General features: G+C 42.2%; 1 protein-coding gene across 1 annotated transcript in view; it reads right to left on the bottom strand.

Annotated features, from left to right (window-relative positions):
* EFCAB6 (EF-hand calcium binding domain 6) overlaps positions 1 to 19,394 on the bottom strand; it is a 1,149,121-nt gene that overhangs the window by 870,874 nt on the left and 258,853 nt on the right. The window contains exon 6 of the mRNA XM_030215418.1: positions 2,082 to 2,218. Within this exon, the coding sequence (XP_030071278.1) occupies positions 2,082 to 2,218 (137 nt within the window). The remainder of the gene's footprint in view (positions 1 to 2,081; positions 2,219 to 19,394) is intronic.

Below are 19,394 nucleotides of genomic sequence, written 5' to 3'. Positions count from 1 at the left end.
ATGGTACGACTTCCCTATGAAGAAAGACTAAGGAGGCTAGGGCTATTCAGCTTGGAGAAGAGACTGCTGAGGGGAGACATGATAGAGGTATATAAAATAATGAGTGGAGTGGAACAGGTGGATGTGAAGCATCTGTTCACGCTTTCCAAAAATACTAGGACTTGGGGGCATGCGATTAAACTACAGTGTAGTAAATTTAAAACAAATCGGAGAAACATTTTCTTCACCCAACGTGTAATTAAACTCTGGAATTCATTGCCGGAAAATGTGGTGAAGGCGGTTAGCTTAGCAGAGTTTAAAAAGGGGTTGGACGGTTTCCTAAAGGACAAGTCCATAAACCGCTACTAAACGGACTTGGAAAAATCCAAAATCCCAGGAATAACATGTATAAAATGTTTGTGCGTTTGGGAAGCTTGCCAGGTGCCCTTGGCCTGGATTGGCCGCTGTCATGGACGGGATGCTGGGCTCGATGGAACCTTGGTCTTTTCTCAGTATGGCATTACTTATGTACTTATGTACTAACCACAGGCGCACGTTGTCGAACTGCGAGACAGTGTCGGGGGCCTCGTAAAATTTCTCATTCGGGCCGCCATCCTTCTTCTACACCGCCATCTTCCGTGCGCCGCTGCGGGCTCAGAGCTCTGACATCATACTGGTGGGCAGTGCTGTCCGGCCGCCGGCCGCCTCGGGTTGTTCTCCGAGTCACGCTGCGTCTCTCCGGCCACCTCAGTGCTCCAGCCACTCACCTACTCCCCTTGTCCGCTTCCCTCCGTTCTTCGCTCTGCTCTCTCCTCGCCGGCCGGTTTCTCCTTCAGTGCTGATAGCTTCTCAGCTCCTCCCCTCTTCCCTCTGCTAGCCAATCTGGTATCTCCTTTCCGGTGACGTCAGCCAGGGCTTCGGAGCCTAGCAGACCAACTCTGTCACGGACACAGACAGCAAGATTAGACCGTTGGAGATGAGAATTATTATATAGGATTGCCTCTGCTTTCTTACCAAAAAAAAGTGGGAACTTTGGCTTCCTGATTCTGTGGATGAAAAGTTTTGGGATCAGATACACTGGTATATACATCATTGGTACATTGACTTTATTGGGCCCCTTACAAGGCCAGATTTTTACCTAATTCAAATAAAAAAGAAGGTCTGTGCTATCAGAGCTGCAAGCTGATCAGTACCTATGAACATCATTGGTGGGACTGTGAAAAAAGTAGAGTTTTCTGGGATTCTGTTTGGGATAAGATTCTACAATGGACAGGAATTTCTTGTCGCAATTTGCCTAACATTGGTTCATTAGGACATTTTCCAGCGTGTTTGCAGAATGATACGCGTAGATCTTTAATTATGACTTTGTTGTTGGCTGTCAAAATATTTATCCTCTGAACCTGGAAATCTATACAAAGTCCTATGCTGCAATCTTAGCAGAGTGTGAGTAAATTTGCAAATTTGAAAAAATTACTGCAGTGCTACATAGCACACAAGAACATTATGCACAGAAATGGAATTTAGTTAATTGGTAATTTTCTCTTTCTTTCTTTCTTTCTTTCTTTTTGGGGTGGAGGGTAGGGGAGGTTTTTCGTTTGAAGATGCTGTTTTAAGATTTGTATGTTAGACACTTGCAATTTGTTTTACCTCAAAGTTCATTCTGGCAAAATTGCTGACTTATTGTCTTCGAGTTATTGGCATTTTTCTATCTGTTCTGGAATGGTCAATAAAGAATTTACAATTAAAAAGAAAAAGAAATGAAGTTCCATCTGAATACTGCCTATGTTTGCATTCCAAATCTGTGACAATAACAGACTTTTTGTATCTTTTGGTTCATAATAAAAGCTGGTTTCTACTGTCTGCTGCCTGTATCTGTGAAGATTCCATTTCCTGGCCACCACCTATTCTATCACTGTAACTCTCCCAAATGTTTGTTCAATAGTATTCTTAAGGTCAGGGAAAAATAAGTTACCTCTGGTATGTTTCCAGCCTTTCTCTAAATAATCACAAATAAACAAATGCTTGAACAAGTATAAACTGAAGTAGGTTTAGCAGACTAATATCTTCATTCAACCATACCATGCAACTATTTCTTTACTTACTTATTATATTCAGCATCTTTCATTCTAAAGCAGTAGTTCTCAAGAACTTGTCTTAGTTCATGTCGTTGTATTTGCCCCTTTTGGTTGTAGTCAAAAAGACGTAATGCTCGGACGATATTCTTAATATTCTTTGAAATCTATGTATTAAAAAGTACAGTAGTAATATTTTATGTTAATGTTTATTACACCATAATCCAAATATGCTCATGATGCATTACAAGAATTTTAAAACCAATATAACAATTTACAACATTAAATAAAAGTAACAAATAAACCATTACATACAATAACATCCGCCCATCTACTACCTCTTTTACATCAGCTTAGGATCAACTGTATTTAAATCATGTATCGATTTTATCATAATCTTTTACATTAGCCTATGACCAACTGTATTTAAAATATGTATTGATTTTAACATTACCTCACTCTGTAAGCCACATTGAGCCTGCAAAAAGGTGGGATAATGTGGGGTACAAATGCAATAAATAAATAAAATAAGATAAAAATATTTAAAATCATAACTGAGGTTTAACTATTAGCAACAAAATAAAAGTTAAGGAACATAAATTTATCAAGGAAACACTGATTGAAATATAAGTGTTTTTACTAGCACTCTAAAATTTAGGAAATTGTCTAACATTGTGACTGCCACAGGGAGATGGTTCCAGATCTTTAATGAAAAGCTCTACTTATAGAAGACTGTAACCTATTTTTTAGGAGATGGCAAATCTAGAAAGAAAATTTGAGAGAATCTTAACTTTCCACTGAGTTATAAGGGATCAATTTTTCCATCAAGTATATAGGGTCCAGATTACTAAGGCTGAGGATGGTAATTTCTATATACAAGAACAAGTAGACGTCTATTTTGGTGTTATTTTATAAAGACATAAAAACAACTATGTGACTTCTATAAAATTGCATCATAAAACCTGCAGAAATCACAGCTAAAATGATTCATACACCTTCATATCTGCTTAGGAGTAGGCAAAAATGTATGTGAAGTATGCGCTATTACCCAAATTCAATAAACAGTGCCCAAATTTAGGCATGCAGTTATAGATTAGGGCTAGTTGCGCACATAAAAATTGGCAAATAATTGGTGATAAATACCAATAATTGGCATTAACAAGCCCTAATTGGTGCTAACTTGTGTAACAGAAATGCCTCTTTCCTATAAACAGCACGCCTAACTTCTCTTGCGTGCAACTATAAAGGGGGCAGTAACGTGAGAGGGATATGGACGTATCAGAGGCATTCTAACTATGCTTGCACACACTTTACAAAATAGCTGCATTTATGCATCCAACTGCCACAATAAGGCACCACCATTTCACCAGCCATAGACATGGCATAAGAGGTCACACTTAAAGTCTGCAGCATAACTGTGAATTTATACTAGTATTCTATAACAGATTTGGCACCCAACTCTGCTATTATTAGTGCCCAGTTTTTTGGCGCCTAACTTTTAGCAACATATATAGAATTTATTCCTATGTGTTTACTTTATAAACTACCTGCATACTTCATGACTCTGCTCAAACTAGGCACCAGATAATGCCTACATGCAGATCATGTAAAAGTACATACCTTCTTGTGACTGCATGTACTTATATGTGCGCATACTGTTGGGTAATTTTATAAAAGTTCTTTTGCACAGGTAAACGCGGGAATACTCATTGAAAAAACTTTATAAAAGTACCCTCTTAGACTACAGTCTAGATTTTAAATTGAACCTGATAAGTAATAAGGAACCTGTGTAATAATTTTAAAGTTGGTGTAATATGATCCCAGGGCTTTAGGCCTGTGAATAATCTGGCTACATTATTCTGAATAACATGGAGCAACCCCAGAAACATATTGTAGAAACTTCTGAATACAACAAATCTTTCATAATGAAAAATAACAATTGTATATAACTGAAGAAAACTGTTTTTCCAATGCTAAAGAACAATCCAACCTCACACCAACATTTAACTTAGCTTAATCAAACTTACAAACACCTTTTGGGAAGTGCTACAAAACGAGGAAACTCTGACCCTGAGATGATATGAACAATACACACACAAACACAAAAACAGCACTAAGGGCTTCCAGAATTGGGATAGCAATATTTTATTCTGATACCCAACACGAGCCATGTTTCAGCATCTATGCCTGAGTCAGTGGTTTGCGATGAATATAAGGTAAAATGCTATCCTAAGATATAGCTGCTAATATTGTGATTTACTTGCTGTGTTTTAAACTGGTTTGATATCTGTTTAATCTGAAAACTACCAAAAGAATTAGATCTTTTGTTTGCTCCCTAAAAGTGTACCCTTCCCCCATCTGGCTTGTAAATCTGTAGGTTAATGTGAGGCTGATAGCTTGTGTTTGCAGGAGGAGCAGTTAAACTACATGGTCTTTACTGACTTCTGCCTAAAGGATACACACAGATAAGAATTGCTCTGGCTTTGGCTTAATTCTGCATTTATATCTTTATATCTTTCCTGTTTTTGTTACATACTCTGCTAAAATTGTGATTTGCATGTCCCAATCCTTAGAGCTGTACACCTGGACATTTCTTCTGGTGAATTTAAGTGCAGCTCTTCAGATAGGTTACAGGGGAGACATTCCTAAAGTCTTAAGCTTAAGCCCACCCACCCCAAGAAGGACACTTCATAAATAACTTCCCCAAATACACTACTTATCACAAATTAACTCCACCCATATTACAACTGTCTCTGAAAAGAAAACCCCTCATTATCACAGGAATCCCCAGTCTTCTACTCACCAGCTAAGGATTACTGCTCTAATAATAATCTCAGCCAACAGATCCATAGGCTTCTCACTATATCACACCTGTTCATACCCATTTCAACCAATCAGGATGACTTTTATTCTCTGTAATAATTGTGGTGCTTTAGTTTCAAGACGAATTATCTGGAGACTTAAGGCTTGTCCTATCTGTCTGCAACTCACTAGATTAAAACACGAGCTCAGCAAAGTAAAACAGGAACTAGATGCACTTAAAGCAGCATCTAGGACCGCACAATATCATACTGCACAGAATCATACCAAATTACGACCACTACCACAAAGGATAAAACCACCTAAAAATAGATGGATCACTGTAGGCTCAGGCAGACTTCGTTATGTGACAAGAAAACATCCGACCTCACAAGTGTTGCCCCTATAAAATTCTTTTACTCCATTACAGCACTGTGATGTTCTTGAAAACAGAACGGAAGCCAAAGAAAAAATAATAAATGTGGAACAAAAAGATATGAAGGTACCCAAAGAGAAAAGAAACCCCCAAATCACTAATGTTGAAACGCATTCCAGGAAATGTAGATGGAAAACGATGACCACAAATGCTCGCAGTCTAAGCAATAAAGTTCATGACTTTCAGGCCCTGATGTTGGAGGCAGACTTGGATGTTGTTGCAATCACGGAGACGTGGCTCAATGGTTCCCATGAATGGGATGTAAACATACCAGGCTACAATCTATTTAGGAAGCATAGAGAGGGTCGTAAAGGTGGAGGAGTAGCTCTGTATGTGAGGAATGATATCACTGCGACTGAAATGACAGGGACCTGGGGAAAGGAAGAAGCGATATGGATCACCTTAAAAAGAGATGATAGAACCTCTGTCCACGTGGGTGTTGTCTACAGACCTCCGACACAATTGGAGCAATTAGATAAAGACCTGATCGCAGATATTCAAAAGTTGGGAAGCAAGAGAGAGGTGCTGTTGCTGGGAGATTTCAATCTGCCGGATGTAGATTGGAAGGTTCCGTCTGCGGAATCGGAAAGAAGTAGAGGGATCATGGATGCTTTTCCAAAGTGTTTTGCTCAGACAAATGGTGATGGAACCCACAAGGGAGGGAGCGACACTGGATCTGGTGCTCACAAATAGGGATAGCGTGTCAAATATCCGAGTGGGTGCCCTCCTGGGCAGCAGTGACCATCAAACGGTTTGGTTTGATATAACAGATTTGTTTAATATATCCTTGCAGACGGGAAAGGTTCCGAGGGATTGGAGAACGGCGGAGGTGGTCCCTCTTCACAAAAGTGGTGATAGGGAAGAAGCTGGAAACTAGAGGCCGGTAAGCCTCACTTCGGTTATTGGAAAAGTAATGAAAGCGATGCTGAAGGAAAGGATAGTGAATTTCCTGGAAGCCAATAAGTTGCAAGATCCGGAGCAACATGGTTTTACCAAAGGGAAATCGTGCCAAACGAATCTCATTGAGTTCTTTGATTGGGTGACAGGAGAATTGAATCAGGGACGAGCTATGGACGTAATCTACTTAGATTTCAGCAAAGCTTTTGACACGGTTCCTCACAAGAGGCTCTTAAATAAACTGGAGGGGCTGAAGATAGGACCTGAAGTGGTGAACTGGATTAGGAACTGGTTGACGGACAGACGCCAGAGGGTGGTGGTGAATGGAATTCGCTCAGAGGAGGGAAAGGTGAGTAGTAGAGTGCCTCAGGGATCGGTGCTGGGGCCGATTCTGTTCAATATATTTGTGAGTGACATTGCCGAAGGGTTAGAAGGTAAAGTTTGCCTATTTGCGGATGATACTAAGATCTGTAACAGAGTGGACACCCGGGAGGGAGTGGAAAACATGAAAAAGGATCTGAGGAAGCAAGAAGAATGGTCTAAGGTTTGGCAATTAAAATTCAATGCGAAGAAATGCAAAGTGATGCACTTAGGGAATAGAAATCCACGCGAGACGTATGTGTTAGGCGGGGAGAGTCTGATAGGTACGGGCGGAGAGAGGGATCTTGGGGTGATAGTATCTGAGGATTTGAAGGCGATGAAACAGTGTGACAAGGCTGTGGCCGTAGCTAGAAGGTTGTTAGGATGTATAGAGAGAGGTGTGACCAGCAGAAGAAAAGAGGTGTTGATGCCCCTGTATAAGTCGTTGGTGAGGCCCCACCTGGAGTATTGTGTTCAGTTTTGGAGGCCATACCTTGCTAAGGATGTAAAAAAAAATGGAAGCGGTGCAAAGAAAAGCTATGAGAATGGTATGGGATTTGCGTTACAAGACGTATGAGGAGAGACTTGCGGACCTGAACATGTATACCCTGGAGGAAAGGAGAAACAGGGGTGATATGATACAGACATTCAAATATTTGAAAGGTATTAATCCGCAAATGAACCTTTTCCGGAGATGGGAAGATGGTAGAACGAGAGGAGATGAAATGAGATTGAAATGGGGGCAGACTCAAGAAAAATGTCAGGAAGTATTTTTTCACGGAGAGAGTAGTGGATGCTTGGAATGCCCTCCCGCGGGAGGTGATGGAAATGAAAACGGTAACGGAATTCAAACATGCGTGGGATAAGCATAAAGGAATCCTGTGCCGAAGGAATGGATCCTCAGGAGCTTAGTCAAGATCGGGAGGCGGGGCTGGTGGTTGGGAGGCGGGGATAGTGCTGAGCAGACTTATACGGTCTGTGCCAGAGCCGATGGTGGGAAGCGGGACTGGTGGTTGGGAGGCGGGGGTAGTGCTGGGCAGACTTATACGGTCTGTGCCAGAGCCAGTGGTTGGGAGGCGGGGCTGGTGGTTGGGAGGCGGGGATAGTGCTGGGCAGACTTATACGATCTGTGCCCTGAAGAGCACAGGTACAAATCAAAGTAGGGTATACACAAAAAGTAGCAAATATGAGTTATCTTGTTGGGCAGACTGGATGGACCGTGCAGGTCTTTTTCTGCCGTCATCTACTATGTTACTAAGAAGGATCCAAGTAATCGCTATTAAAATCCACAACTGCAACCTTGCAATCCGCAAGCCAATGGAGTCACTGCCACAGCTGAGTACCAGATCCTGCCAAAAATGGCCTATGTCAGTTCTCAGAATAATATAAATCAGTATACGCTCAGCTTCTTTGTATCAGTCTATATTCCTTAAAGATAAAAAAGTATCAGGAAATCAAAGTAGGATCTATCAGATCAGCGTACCTGCCCCTATTTGGCTAAATTATTCAATGAGGCAAGCGTACTTTCAGGGGTGGTATCGCAATCCTCATTAATCCTTATTTTGTAAAACAATTTTTTTATTAACATTTACTTTCAGGTTTTTTTTTAGACCAAAGCCCTTTAAGCAGTATGTCATCAGGCCAAAGCCATTATATATATATATATCTCAAATTTCTTTCTGTTATATGAGAGAGAGTACTTGAGAGAGAGTACTTAGCTTTTATAAAACTCTCAAATGCTGGAGACCGACATAGACCCATGTTTCGCGTTTCCACGCTGTTTCAAGGTAGTCTCCTATAAAAAATAATAGTTCTTAATAAACAGTAATACTACTATGTCCTAATACATATCTTGATCGATACGAACCAAGAATATTTCTGACGGACAAGGATCATAATACTATTAAATGAGTGTCTGCCATTCAAAATGTGAACATTGCCAGTGGTGCCAAACTTCAATAATAGGACCGATATGGTCCGATCCCCAAATACATCGCAAGATTACTTCTGCTTTTGATTCGGATTGCTCCACAAAATGGTGGTGTACATTATACAACGCCCTTGCAATAAAGTCTATGAGGGACGAAGTATGAGACCAGTAAAAGTTAGGCTTATCGAACATAAATCAAAGATCCTCACTAATAAACTAGAGGCCCCATTAGTACAACATTGGGCAGATTGTCATCATTTAATATCAGACTTACAGTGGCATATTATTGATCAGATTAAAGAAGGGTGGGAGGGCGGTGATACTGAAAAAGTGTTAAATTTTAAAGAACAATTTGGGATTTTCATATTAAATACAGTGGAACCATATGGGCTCAATCGGGAAATTGAATGGCAGACACTCATTTAATAATATTATGATCCCCGATTGTCTCATTGATTGAATTCTAGTCAGCTGTTCAGTTCCTGAATTGTGATTGGTGCTCCTCGTTGAAAGGGAATTGATTGGTTATAAAACCCTGGTGAAAAGTATCGGCGGCCATCTTAGACGCCGTCCGTCAGAAATATTCTTGGTTCGTATTGATCAAGAAATGTATTAGAACATAGTAGTATTGCTGTTTATTAAGAACTATTATTTTTTATAGAAGACTACCTTGAAACAGCGTGGAAATGCGAAACATGGATCTATGTCGGTGACATCCGGTCTCCAGCATTTGAGAGCTTTATAAAAGCTAAGTACTATCTCTAAAGTGTTACATACATATAACAGAAAGAAATTTGAGATATATATATATATAATGGCTTTGGCCTGATGACATACTGCTTAAAGGGCTTTGGTCTAAAAGTAAATCTTAATGAAAAAATTATTTTCAAAAATAAGGATTAATGAGGATTGCGATACCACCCCTGAAAGTATGCTTGGCTCATTGAATAATTTAGCCAAATGGGGCAGGTACACTGATCTGATAGATCCTACTATGATTTCCTGATACTTTTTTACTTTTAAGGAATATAGACTGATACAAAGAAGCTGAGCGTATACTGATTTCTATGACTGTGAGCTCCCTTCAATTTAAAAATTATATTTGATGCATACTGAGTTCTCAGAATAAAGCAGATGTTCTCCAAGAACAGCAGACATGTATTCCTACATATGGGTGACGTGATCCACAGAGCCTGATGCGGACAATGCCAAGTGCACAGTCACTTTAAATCTTTGAGGCAGTGTCTCCACCGCGCATGGGCAGGAGTCTTCCCACCTGACACTAGAGCATGGGACCAGCAGTACGGTGTTAAAGCTATGAAGACCACTCCAAGGGGAAGCAGGAGGGATGTGAGAATATATGCCTGCTGTCCTCGATAATCACCTGATACAGGTAAGCAACTTAGCTTTCTCCAAGGAAAAGAAGGCATAATATTCTCACATATGCGACTCACTAGCTACCAGGTTCACTGGAAAGATGAATTTTTATAACTAAGTAGATAGTGAGCCTGGTGGAAATAACGGGCCAAAGGGTGGAGTTGGATTTTAAACAGTAAAAGATTCTGAAGGACTGCTTGTCTAAACTGGCTATCCGGCCTGCAATACTGCTCCAGACAGTAGTGAGTAGTGAAGATGTGGATAAAAGACCACGTAGATGCACTGCAAATGCTTTGAATAGAGGCAGAGTGGAAATGGGTTACTGAGGCCACCATGGTTATCACATTATGAGCTATGACCCGGCCATGGAGGGTCAGCCCAGCCTGAGTATACACATAGAAGATACAGTCAGGCAACCAAGTAGACATTGTACGCTTGGTAATGGGAATTCCCAACCTGTTAGGATCAAAGGATACAAAAAGTTGGGAGACTTTCAATGAGGTTTTGTTTGGTCTAGATAATCTGCTAGAGCACGCTTGCAGTCTTAGGTATGCAGTGCTGCTTCTCCAGGATGAGAATATGGTTTTGGAAAGTTGACAGGTAGTACAATGGACTGGTTGAGATGGAACTCTGAAACCACCTTTTAGAGGAACCTGAGGAGGGTTCGGAAGACAACCCTGTCATGGTTGAAGCTAGTGTAAGGTGGATCTGTTACAAGAGATTGAAGCTCACTGACTCTTCTGACAAAAGTAAGAGCTATTAGGAACAGTACTTTATACGTGAGGAACTTCAGAGAACAGAAACAAAGTGGTTCAAATGGAGGTTTTGTAAGAGGAGTGAGGAAGACATTGAGATCCCATACCACTGCAGGTGGTCTGATAGGAGTTTTGGTGTGTAATAAACCCTTCATGAATCTAACTATCAAGGGATAAACTGAAATCGGCTTATCACTTTTAGTATGAAAAGCACTGAAGGCGCTCAAATGTACTCTGAATCAGTTTTGAGTTCAGAATTTGAAAGATGGAGGAGATATTCCATAAGGGTAGGGAGAGTATGCAGTACAGTCGAGCAACCTAGCTGAACACCAGAATTGTTTCCACTTTAAACGGTAACATTTTCTTGTGGAAGGTTTTCTGGAGACAAGAAGTATTATAGAGACTTCATGAGGAAGTTTCAATGAAATCAGATCTACGTTACAGGTACCAAGATATCAGGGCCAGAGAGCAAGGGTCTGGATGAAGGATGAATCCCTCGTTCTATGTTATTAGGGTTGGAAAAGAATCCAACCTGAACGGTTCCCTGGATGGCAACTCTAGGAGAAGAGGGAACCAGATGTGTCAACGCCAGTAGGGCGCAATTAGAATCGTGGCCACTTGGTCTCAACGTAGTTTGAAAAGAGTTTTCCCTGTGAGAGGCAATGAAGGAAAAGTGTATTGTAGATCCATCCCCCAGGAAGCTGACAGTTGCCCAGGGGCGCATGGTTCAGTGTGGAGTATCCTTGAAGGATACTATTGAAACAAGACATTTAGGGAATCCCAATAGAGTGGTTTCAAAAATGGTGAAAGAAAGCCAGGGGTGTTTAGGGGGGAGCAGACTAAAGGTTGCACATTATCCCCATCAACTTCTAAGCAGCTTGTAGATGTAAGGAAAAAAATACAATCTGAAATGTCTATATACAAATTCTAGAAGCCTAAAAATAAGATAGGAGAATTATAGCACTGAATGAAGAGGTAGATATAATAGATTTCTCAGAGACCTGGTAGAAGAAGGACAATCAATGGGACACTATCCAGCTTATTTTCGAAAGAGAAAGATGCCCATATTTCGACCCAAATCGGGAGATGGGCGTCTTTCTCCCGTGGGCGAACAAATCGGTATAATCGAAAGCCAATTTTGGTCGACTTCAACTGCACTCCATCGCAGGAAGGAACAAAGTTGATGGGGGGCGTGTCGGAGGCGTGACGAAGGAGGGACTGGGGCGTGGTTATGGGCTGAGGAGAGATGGGCGTCTTTAGCTGATAATCGAAACAAGAAGGGCGTTTTTAACAAGAATTTGGTCCGCTTTATTTGGACCCTTTTTTTCAGGTCCAGGTCCCAAAAAAGTGCCCCAACTGACCAGATGACCACCGGAGGGAATCGGGGATCACCTCCCCTGACTCCCCCAGTGGTCACTAACCCCCTCCCACCAAAAAAAAACCCCACTTTACAAACTTTTTTCCCAACCTGTATGCCAGCCTCAAATGTCGTACCCACCTCCATGACAGCAGAATGTGTTCTATCTTCTGACAGCCTTTCCCTGGTTCTGATGCGGGTCTCGGGTGAGTGTGACACCTTTTCTGTTAAGGGCATTGCAGAGTCACATCAGTAATGCATTGTGGTGGGTTTAGGGTATTGGGCTCCGTGATTCCATTAGCTTGTGTTACATGCTTACGATGTTGGTAGTTGGTAGGCTCTACTCCCATGGTGCTTTTCCCCCTGCTTACTGGGTCAGAGTGTGCCCTGTGTTGTTTCCGGTAGTCCATGAGGTAGTGGCCATTTTTGTAAGCCAGTTTTAGATCCCTTTCATGTGTTAGCCACGTTACAGCACTTAGTTCTTACCTTGAATGTTGCTGAAAGAGGGCATTGTACACCATTCTGCCAGCTCGGACCTACTGCTAATCTCAGTACCAGGGAGACTCGTTGCCAGTGGGGCACAACCTCTGATCTGCAGTTAAATGTGAGTAAACGTGCTTATTCCAATAAAGGACGTTTTCAGCGAGATTACTCTTCAGGTGTGAACTGCTGTGCCAAGGTTATACAGCAGCAACAAGTCCTAGAGATCTGCGTGTATGCAGGTCCCTGGAGCACTTTTAGTGGGTACCGCAGTGCACTTCAGGCAGGCGGACCCAGGCCCATCCCCCCTACCTGTAACACTTGTGCTTGTAAATGGGAGGCCTCCAAAACCCACTGTACCCACATGTAGGTGCCCCCTTCACCCCTAAGAGCTATGGTAGTGTTGTACATTTGTGGGTAGTGGGTTTTGGGGGAGGGGGTTGGGGGCTCAGCACCCGTGGTAAGGGAGCTATGCATGTGGGAGCGTTGTCTGAAGTCCACCGCACTGACCTCTAGGGTGTCCAGTTGGTGTCCTGGCATGTCAGGGGGCCGAGTGTACTACGAATCCTGGCCCCTCCCACGACCAAATGGCTTGCATGGGGACGTTTTTGAGCTGGGCGTTTTTAGTTTCCATTCTCGCTAAAAAAAAACAAACGCCCAGCTCAGAAACGACTAAATCCATGGCATTTTGGTCCATACAAACCGTATTTTCGAAACAAAAGATGGACGCCCATTTTTTTCGAAAATACGGTCTGTCCCACCCCTTCACATACCCGTTCTCGGACATAGATGCCCATAGAGATGGAGATGGGCGTTCGCGTTCGATTATGCCCCCTATGTTAATAGGGTACAAATTATATCAAAATGATAGGGTGGATCAGATTAGAGAGGGGGTTTATACTATATGTTAGAGAATTGAGTCAAACAAATACACATTCTACATGAAACAGATAGCAGCGTAGAAAAGGAGATTACAATAAAATGAGGAAAAAGGTGAAAAAAAGACTAAAAGGAGCAGCTCACAGGGTAAAAAACTTGCATCAGGCGTGGATGCTGTTCAAAAACACCATCCTAGAAGTACAGGACAAATATATTCCGCGTATTAGAAAAAGAGGGAAAAAAGCCAAGCGTCAGTCAGCGTGGCTAAACAGTAAGGTAAAGGAAGCCACTAGAGCCAAAAAACAATCCTTCAGAATATGGAGAAGAGAACCAACTGAAAATAATAAGATAAAACATAAGGAATGCCGAGCCAAATGCAAAGCAGAGATAAGGAGGGCAAAAAAGGACTTTGAAAAAAAGTTAGCGTTAGAAGCGAAAATACATAGTAAAAATTTTTTAGATACATTAAAAGAAGGAAGCCGGCTAAAGAATCAGATGGGCTGCTGGACGAAAGTGTTGTTAAAGGGGCAATCAGGGAAGACAAAGCCATAGCAGAGAAATTAAATGAATTCTTTGCTTCGGTCTTCACCGAGGAGGATTTGGGAGGGACACCAGTGCCGGAAAGGGTATTTGAAGCAGGCGAGTCGGAGAAACTAAACGAATTCTCTGTAAACTTGGAGGATGTAATGGGTCAGTTCTGCAAACTGAAGAGTAGTAAATCACCAGGACCAGATGGTATTCATCCCAGAGTATTAATAGAACTGAAAAATGAACTTGTAGAGCTACTGTTAGTAATATGCAATCTATCCCTAAAATCAGGTGTTGTACCGGAAGACTGGAGGATAGCCAATGTAACGCCGATTTTTAAAAAAGGTTCCAGAGGAGATACAGGAAATTATAGACCGGCGAGTCTGACGTCGGTACCGGGCAAAATGGTAGAGGCTATTATTAAGAATAAAATTACAGAGCACATATAAAAACATGGGCTGATGAGACAAAGTCAGCACGGATTTAGTGAAGGGAAGTCTTGCCTCACCAATCTACTGCATTTTTTTGAGGGGGTAAACAAACATGTAGACAATGGGGAGCCGGTGGATATTGTGTATCTGGATTTTCAGAAGGCGTTTGACAAAGTGCCTCATGAAAGACTCCAAAGGAAACTGGACAGTAATGGGATCGGAGGTAGGGTATTACTATGGATTAAGAGCTGGTTGAAAGATAGGAAGCAGAGAGTAGGTTTGAATGGTCAGTATTCTCAATGGAGAAGGGTAGTTAGTGGGGTACATCAGGGGGTCTGTGCTGGGACCGCTGCTTTTTAACATATTTATAAATGACCTAGAGATGGGAGTAACTAGTGAGGTAATTAAATTCACAGATGACACAAAGTTATTCAGGGTCGTCAAATTGCAGGAGGAGTGTGAAAGATTACAGGAGGACCTTGCGAGACTGGGGGATTGGGCGTCCAAGTGGCAGATGAAGTTCAATGTTGACAAGTGCAAAGTGATGTATGTGGTGTTATGCTACTGTTTTGTTTGACCTCGTTTTCGTCCTCCTTGGGCTATTCCATATGGAGGATTGAACGTACTAAGTTCATCCAGAAGATTCTGAATTGTTTTTCTTACTTCCATTGTCACCCAGTCCCATGGGGGTCTGGTCTGGGCAGGCATCAACAGCCGCAATTCAAAACTAATTCCCATAACTACTGCTTTCTGTCTTTCTGGATCTAGGTATATTCTGGGCCATTTATGTTCCCACATATAGTCTGTTAGAATCTATCAGTATTTTATGCACCCAATGAGTGTCTGGTGTGGGTTTAGTTTAGTTTGTAAAATAAGTGACAGGTAAGGAATACTTGAAAATGAAGACAGAGATAGGTTTCAGATAGAAGGCATTTATTCTTACCAAAGTTTCAAAGTAGTACAGACATCGGACAGATTCTGGGTTCAATGGCACAGCGCTCTGCCGTCTGAGATGCGTTGGGGACGACTCCGAAATTAAGCCCAAATCACCCTTCTTTTATACTCTCATCTCTCTATTGAAGTCTATGGCAGCACCTATTTTGGGACCTGTTTTTTTCAAATATTTCTCAATTTCTGCGGTTAAACTGTCGTGTACTGCCATCTGTGCATTTTGTACCCAGCTCTTCCGTTCCATGTATTTCACAAGGTTGCAACATTTTCCGGTAATATCAACATGTTTTTTTGGAACAAACTGTTTTTGCGGTTACTAACATTTTTTCTGTTGAGATACCAGTTTCACATATTTCATCAACATCTTTCACAACACCTTCTGATCTCTGTATCAGTATCATTTTATACAATAATATACTAAAATAAGCCCCATTTTGAGAACCACATTTTATTCATTTTATCCATCATTCTTTCATTTCAGGTGCTATATATTATTTGGATATTGTACCTGTACCTGTTTGTGTCAAGACTCATTGTTCAGACCTGCTTTCTGCAGATTCTCAAATATTAATTCATTTGTTACTTGTTTGGCCTAATCAGTACTTTTTCAGATGTTTTTGGCTCTGTGGCTTTGTCCATCACAATTCCAGTGGCAGATCTAAAACCAGGCCATATATTAACATTCCCCTCTTCACCCTATCCCATAGGGTGACACCAGGGTAAATATACCATGGTACCATCCATTCCAGAAGGTATCCTACAAGGCCATAAAATTTTCTATGTCTCAATGCAAACCGGTACAGTCTAAATTATTTGGTTTCAGATTACCATTCTGGCACCACTTCAATTATTTCAATCATTTCTACTTATCAATATCTATGGTTATACAAAAACTACTATACTTCTACCCTTTAACATGCAAATTCTATCTCATTCTTACCTATTTAATCATTAATTTCTTTGGTTATATACTGATTATATCTTATCTTATAAAGCTTTATATGGTTATATTGTATCCCTGTGTGTGCTATTACCTGATTATACAGATGCAGACATTTCTCTAGTGTCTCTAGCAGTTGCATAGCGATTGGTACTTCTCAGAGGGAGATAGTCCAATGTGTCATCTCCTGTGGTGTTGGGAAGGCGTGGGTGTTATTGTCATAGCGTTGGTCAGCATACATAAGAATAACAGGGGGAGTGGTCTCCGGGGCATTGGGATCTGCGTCAGAGCTCTTAGAGGCTCTCTTTTCTTTGAGATCTTCAGTCTGCAGCACTTCTAAGTTAGTGTGTACTGTCTTACGATGTTGGGCTTCATCTTGCTTGCTTTTAATAAGTTTTCTGCAATGATGAAGGATGTGTTCACGAATCTTTGGCCATTTTTCTAGTTGGAGACCGACTGTGTCTTCAAGTTTTGATCTGTGAAGGTAGGGTTCCCTTAAGTAAATGATAGAATACCGGAAGAGCATTATCGGAGTCAAATTTCTCCTCCGTCTCTTCTTTATAGAGATCTTGGAGTCTGAGTAAGTAAGCCTCAATAGGCTCTGAATCCATTTCCCATCTCTGAGAAGTGATAACTGAAAAGTCCTTTAGAGCCGGATACATGGTCCGGATTTCCTGGAATACTTTGGTCTGAATCTCTGTTAAAGGATTGCCATCATACTCGGTATCTGTTACAAATTTGGCATATCCTGATTGGGTGAATATGTCAGTGACACTGGCGTGTGGGGTTCTGCCCAAAAGCGCTTTCATGTCTCCAACTGACAGGGTGGTACCTAGTGTGATGTCCTGAAATTTCTTCAACCATCGGTTACCTCCTAATGTAATATCCGGGAGTTGCAGTATGAGGCTATTTAATTCAACTGCTGAAAGTGGAGTGTACTCCGTATGAGGAACACCACCTGACATCTTATTTAACAAGGGAAAAAGTTTTACTTTTTCAAAGGGTTTAATCAATGAAGATGTAAGGAGATCAATTGATGCGGTTGGGGGAAATTGGTTCTCGTACTTTTTCCAAACCTGAAGACCTTGGATTAGGTAGAGGGTCGTTTTCTGATCCCAATGGGGGTCAGGGTGGTCATAAATAAGATCTCTCACTAGTGAGAGCTTATCAGACCGCAAGGATCCTTCTCGTGGGAAGAGGGCGGACTGAGGCTGAAGCGCCTCAGACCATCCTGCAAGATTATCAATCCATGGTTGAACATAATACCATGAATTTTCATGTAATGCCACATATTGGGCGGGTGTGCTAGGTGGACCAGATAAGCCAGGTTCTGTATCAATGTTCAGACCTGTAGGGTGACGGGGACCGCCAATAACTGCAAGGCAGCGACTAGATCCCTCGTCAGTAAGATAACTTTGAGGGTGGCGTTGTCTGGTATGATGTGAAATAACATCATGTTGTTGGGGCATTTTGGATTTTGATGCAGCAGATGCAATAGTATCCGGGAGTTCTGACATGGACTTACGTAAGGAACGAAGTCCTTCTGAAACGAATGCGAGGTCATTTCCCATACTGGCCAATGTGGTGCCATGTTGTGGCAAACAACCTGCCCCTGAAGGAATGTGAGTGTCAGGGGGACGGGGCTTGGGTAGTTCCAGGTGCGACGAATCTCCTTCCACCGAGGAGGAGAAATTTAGCACTGGGGGAGGTTCATTTCGAATATCCTCCAGGTCAGATTTAGCTGGGAGTTGTTGTTGTAAAACTTCCCATGCTGCGTCTAATGGGGAGGATATTATTTTTGGTAGATCCCCAGTACCTGGTTTGGCTGGAAGTATGAGAGGACGGCGGAGACGAGCCAGTTCCTCTGCTAATTGGGGAATTTTACCCTTGGGGCGTGCACCCAATTGCTCCCATCTAGGAGGAGTAGAACACTCAGGTTCTAGAGTCGGCATGGAAGGGTTCATTGGAACAGGGGGCGCTGTAATAAAGCCCCGATCACAGAGTTCCTGACAAATAGCCCGTGTCTGTGTAGCAGGACTACATGGAATGAAGCCCATCTGTCGTAACTGAGACAGAATAGGGTAATGCAGGGATGCGGGAGGCAAGAAACCAGTTTGGACAGAGGAGTCCAAATGTGGCGGTGGAGGTGATGTCTGAGTTGAATGTCCCATGTATGGGTAGGTAGCCGTTTGAGTAGTCATGTGTGAGGTCAATCCTGATCCTGGCACAGGACAGGTGGAGGTCTGGGCAGCCGCATCAGTCTGAATGATAGTTGGGTGGTGAATGGAGACCGGAACCAAAGGGTCCTGGACACAAGGGTAATGTTCAATAATGGGGGGGGGTATGTCAATCTCATAACCTCCAATAGTACGATAGACATGAGGTTGTGGAGTTAGCGTTTGGGTAGTTGCTTGCATCGTTGGGGCAGTCGTGACCGTGGGCGACTGAGCAACAGTCTGAGCCACTGGTATTGCTGAAGGGGTTAAGGGCGTCTGAGTTTGTACTGACCCCTGAGATATTGGGCTGATTGAGTTTTGTTGTGATGAGGGAAGAGATAGATCAACAACACCGGCAATGTGCACGGTAGTGGGTGGGTCAAATATAGGAGCGGGAGATACTGCAGGCAGCGGGGGTGTTACTGTCTGGGATCCTTGAGAATTCTGCAGCAGAGGACTTGTGACCGGTTTATCACAATATCCTGGGGGTATCGGGGTATATCCCACTGCACATGGTAGAAGCTTTGTTGTACCTGCAGCGGTAGCAGCATCATAAGGTGGTGGGGCAGTAGGTATTACTGCCTCCTGGTAGGGAGCTTGGTCGCAATCGGACCTACCTAAACTCCTATCGTTCTGGTTTTGTGCAATAAGTATGAATTTATTAATGGCAGCTAAATGTTTATCCCTAGATTTTCCTGTTTTGTGGGACTCATTGTAGCAGACCAAAGCTTGGAGTTTGCCCTGATCAAATGAGCCCTTTGATGGCCATTCCAGTCCTTGATCCTTAGCGGACCAACCGGTATGCCAGGTTTGACATAAGCGGGTAAGTTCTTTTCTATCAGCGGGAAAGAAATTAAGGACTCTTTCCAGGGGACTAGGGGATGAGGAGGGGGACATAGTGGGATCTGAAATAGGGGGAAGACAATCCACATAGGAACTCATAGAAGAGCGTATTCAATATAACGCAATATGTATAAGTGAGATGGTTCAAGTCAAATTTCTTGGAT

Source organism: Microcaecilia unicolor, chromosome 9, assembly GCF_901765095.1.
Source record: "Microcaecilia unicolor chromosome 9, aMicUni1.1, whole genome shotgun sequence".
NCBI lineage: Eukaryota > Metazoa > Chordata > Amphibia > Gymnophiona > Siphonopidae > Microcaecilia > Microcaecilia unicolor.
The sequence above is the reverse complement of the archived record's forward strand: the minus strand, read 5'-3'. Positions and strand labels throughout refer to the sequence as shown.